Raw genomic sequence first — 3,751 nt, forward strand, 5'->3', positions numbered from 1 at the left:
AGGTGGTTAGGGGAGGGGGGGGAGTAAGGTGGTGTGTGTGTGTGGTGTGCATAGGGGAGGGGGAGGTAAGGTGGTGGGTGTATGTGTGTGTGTGTGTGTATGTGTGTGTGTATGTGTGTGTGTGGTGTGCATGGGGTGTTTGTGTGTTTGTGTGTTTGTGTTTGTTTGTGTGTGTGTGTGATTGTGGGGGGGGGGGTCTATCAATGTAATTTTTCTGTGGTTTTCGAGTTGCTTAATTCTGCATGTGTGCAGTTTTTGCATGTTTGGACTTGTTATAGTTGCGTTATATTTGCTCTCTCTTTTTAAAAAATGTCTTTCCTCATGAGATATGAGCAGTTGTCATGTGATGTTTCTTCAGTACAAGTTTCATTTCTGTTGCCTATTTTGTTTGTGCTATAAAAATATAGTGCCTTTCACCATCCAGACAGCCTTTTGATTCATTTTGAAGATCGGTCTGTCTATCTTTACTTACATCAGTGAGGACTCTCAGAACAAATTAAGAGTTTTGTATAGAAGCCGGCATGCCAGTTTTTAACTTTGATGTTCTTAAGGTGTCTTTACAATGCGCAGTGCACAGAGAAGACCTCTGAGTGCTCCATCTAACCATGGGGTCTGCGTGGGGAAAACTTAGTAATTCTTTAACTATGCCTGCATTGATATTGGCATGGATCAAATCGAATACTTTGGGTACAGTATCTCTTGGATAACACTTGATGTTTTTTTGTAAGTGTTTAACAGTGCTCACAACTGCATAAGGTCATAGGTCATATATGTCATGACGTGGTGGAATCAGGTGCTCGTCAATTTTTGGGCATATGTGGTTATTGGTATCATCTTAAAGCCTGTTTATTTGCCCTCCTTTTGGTGAAAAAAATATCCATGTTGAATGGAAGTCGAAATACAGTCAAACCTGTGTAAGACGGCCCCCCATTGTCAAGGAGAAAAGTGGCCGTATAAGACAGGTGGCCGTCTTAGTTTTTAGAATTGCCTGGATACATACTTAAATGAAAGAGAAATTGCTCATGCTTTGGCAAATATAGATCAGACCCTTCTTTACTCACACTGGGGGGGGGGACAAATCTCAAACTCCTTGTGGAGAGAGGGTGCAAATACCAGATAGAGAGATTTCTTGATGATATAACGCACAGATTCGGAGGAATGCACACAAATGTACACCCTATGCACACATGTGAAAGCCTCCTTACATGTTAACTCGACTGTGTCCTTGACCCTCAGAGTTCTCATCGCCCACGGCGCCCAGCTGGATGTTCGGGACAAGTGGGGTCAGACACCACTCATGTACAGCGCCACCATACAGTTTACCGAAATTGCTCAGGTTAGTTCGACAGAAAGGTGAATAGGGCTATACAGTGGAATCCTGTTATAACGAGAGGGAGGGGACCGCTGCGAAATGTCCGTTATAGCAGAATTCTCGTTGTAAGGGATCCAGTAATAAATTCAAGGCAAATTGTTAAGTAGGCCTAATCTATGAGTTTGGGGTTCTGTTTATTTCCTTTTGTTATCTCCCCTGATGATGATTTTGTTCAACGTGATCTCTAGGTCTTACTTGATAAAAAAAAAAATGGAATCAGGTTTCCTTCTCTAGCACTAGCAATGTTGACAGCTCGGCGTTGACGATCAGACAGAAGGGGCTCTGGCTCTCGGCTAACTGGCCCGCTGTGTTGTCCCCCACCCCACCACACCCTGTGGTGCGTTGTGTCTGCTTGCGCACGTCACACATTCGCTCCATCCATCTATCACAACATTGTGACCTGTCCATCCCGCACCAGAGAAGTGAGAGGCACAGTATGTCTAGATATTCTAGCTTGGCCTTCCTATCACGCGATGCGTTCTGCTTGTCTGCCCATGCCGCACCCTCCCCACTCTTTCGCTGCGGCATTCATTGTTGGTTCGTGTGGGCTCTCCCATTCTTTGTTTCGCTGGATCATCAACAACTTTCTCAACTGGCGAGGTTTTATAGTATGTTTGATTGGTCTGTGTGCTGTGCACAGCAGCAGCAATATTCCGTTATAATCAACTCGCGTGACGGTCTGATTGCTCAATAGCAGTATTTTATTTACAAAGATAAAGAAGAGAAAAAAAACTTGGTTTTAGAATAGTATCTTTATAACAGACTTCTCGTTATTTCAGGACTCATTATAAGTGGACTCCTCTGTACTGCCTTAAGCTGACAAAGCATCTTTTTTCATTATTGACGCTAACATTTGTTATTTGCTCTATCGACAGCCTGATCAGTTCCCCTACTTGTGGGAAAAAAATCAAAGGGAAACTGTGAAGAGTTTTTGAATAAATTAGAATTCAAACTTTGGAAGAACTCTATTTTTAAATGGTTATGCTGGCAAAAAAGCTCTTTTTCTCGAAAATGCTGTGAATAAAAAAAAGGCATTTTATCAGCTTACAGCAGTATAGGACCGTGGGCGAAAAATTTGTACTAAAAAATATTTGATTAAATCCCATGAAAGATAAACAGAATACAGTCTCACTGTAGTTGGATGCTGTTGGAAAAGTTGATTTAAAATGGCATGCTGACGTCAAGACGCAAACCCACAAATACAATAAGTTGATTGATGTCATGGAACTGGCAATATTACAAAAGTACAGGTGATCTTCCAAACACGCCTTTGCTGACTGCCACTGTGCAGCACCCTGTTTTTTTGCGTGGGTTCTCGCATTTTGGTCAAAAACACATCCCGCACGGCGCACCAACAGTGGAATTTTAGTTGCAGCAAGGGGTTCCCCGCTGAGCGCCTTATCACGTCGGGGTCACGGGGGTCAGCTCCATTTCGCTGCTCTGTCTGGGCTGACTTGAATTTTGGTACTTTTCGACTTAAAGTTTTAGGTGTATCCTTATATTTATGGTAATTATCATTTGATGCACCTAATGCTCGCATTTCTGCTCTTGAGAATCAAAAAAGAACTGACGTTGTAACTTGTCTGGTTATTTCGTTCGAGGTGCTGAAGTCAACAATGCTAAATTGTAGAATGTTTTGGACAAGTGTGAATGAAAAAAAATCAATATTCAATTAACGGCTCAACAAAAACTGTCAAGTGTTTGGAACATGAATGACATAACATTGATAGAGATACTCAGAAAAGATGGTATCTGCGCACAAAATAGAAAGCTGTAATTTTGCAACTGTGTCCATCTGGCAAACAATTCTTTCTTCTTTTATAACTTGACTATTACTACCCGCACAGATTGAAGATTTCTCATGGTAAAAGACATGGTATTCACAGTCAGTTGGAGAGATCTGTCCAGTCATTTTAAAATAAACAATCATTTATCCATAAGTTTATAAATAAAATAGGACAAATTGGGTACTCTACGAACACTTGTCTAGAACAAAAACTAAGGCACAGAAATTAACCGTTTTAATGCAGAATAAATCTCAAGACATTAAGCTTTTAGTACATCAGTGTAATGGTTAGCTGTGTAGGATGGGGCAGAAGTTATATCGTTTCAAACGTAGACAAAAATTCGAACTTTTTAACCAACAGCGTCAAAGTCGCTTCAGGGCTCATTAACCCCGTGACCCGCTTACTAAAGGTAACAGAATCGGGGGGAAAGCGACAGATCTGCGTGTTACCATTATATACCATGCTTGGGTTCACTACCTACGTGACTACTTCAAGTTTTTTTCTTCTTTTATCTTTATGTAGTGAAAAATGATAGAATGTCCATCATTTCACACTTTTGTTACACACACACACACCTACAAACACACACACA

At 41.2% G+C, this 3,751-nt stretch overlaps 1 protein-coding gene across 1 annotated transcript in view; it reads left to right on the forward strand.

The window, feature by feature from the left end:
• The window catches only part of LOC101855334 (serine/threonine-protein phosphatase 6 regulatory ankyrin repeat subunit A), a gene marked incomplete in the record, with an annotated part of 15,466 nt that overhangs the window by 2,275 nt on the left and 9,440 nt on the right, over positions 1 to 3,751 (forward strand). The window contains 1 exon segment of the mRNA XM_013081804.2: positions 1,237 to 1,336. Coding sequence (XP_012937258.2) covers positions 1,237 to 1,336 — 100 coding nt within the window.

The sequence above is a fragment of the Aplysia californica genome, unplaced genomic scaffold (assembly GCF_000002075.1).
Source record: "Aplysia californica isolate F4 #8 unplaced genomic scaffold, AplCal3.0 scaffold00146, whole genome shotgun sequence".
NCBI classification, from domain to species: domain Eukaryota; kingdom Metazoa; phylum Mollusca; class Gastropoda; order Aplysiida; family Aplysiidae; genus Aplysia; species Aplysia californica.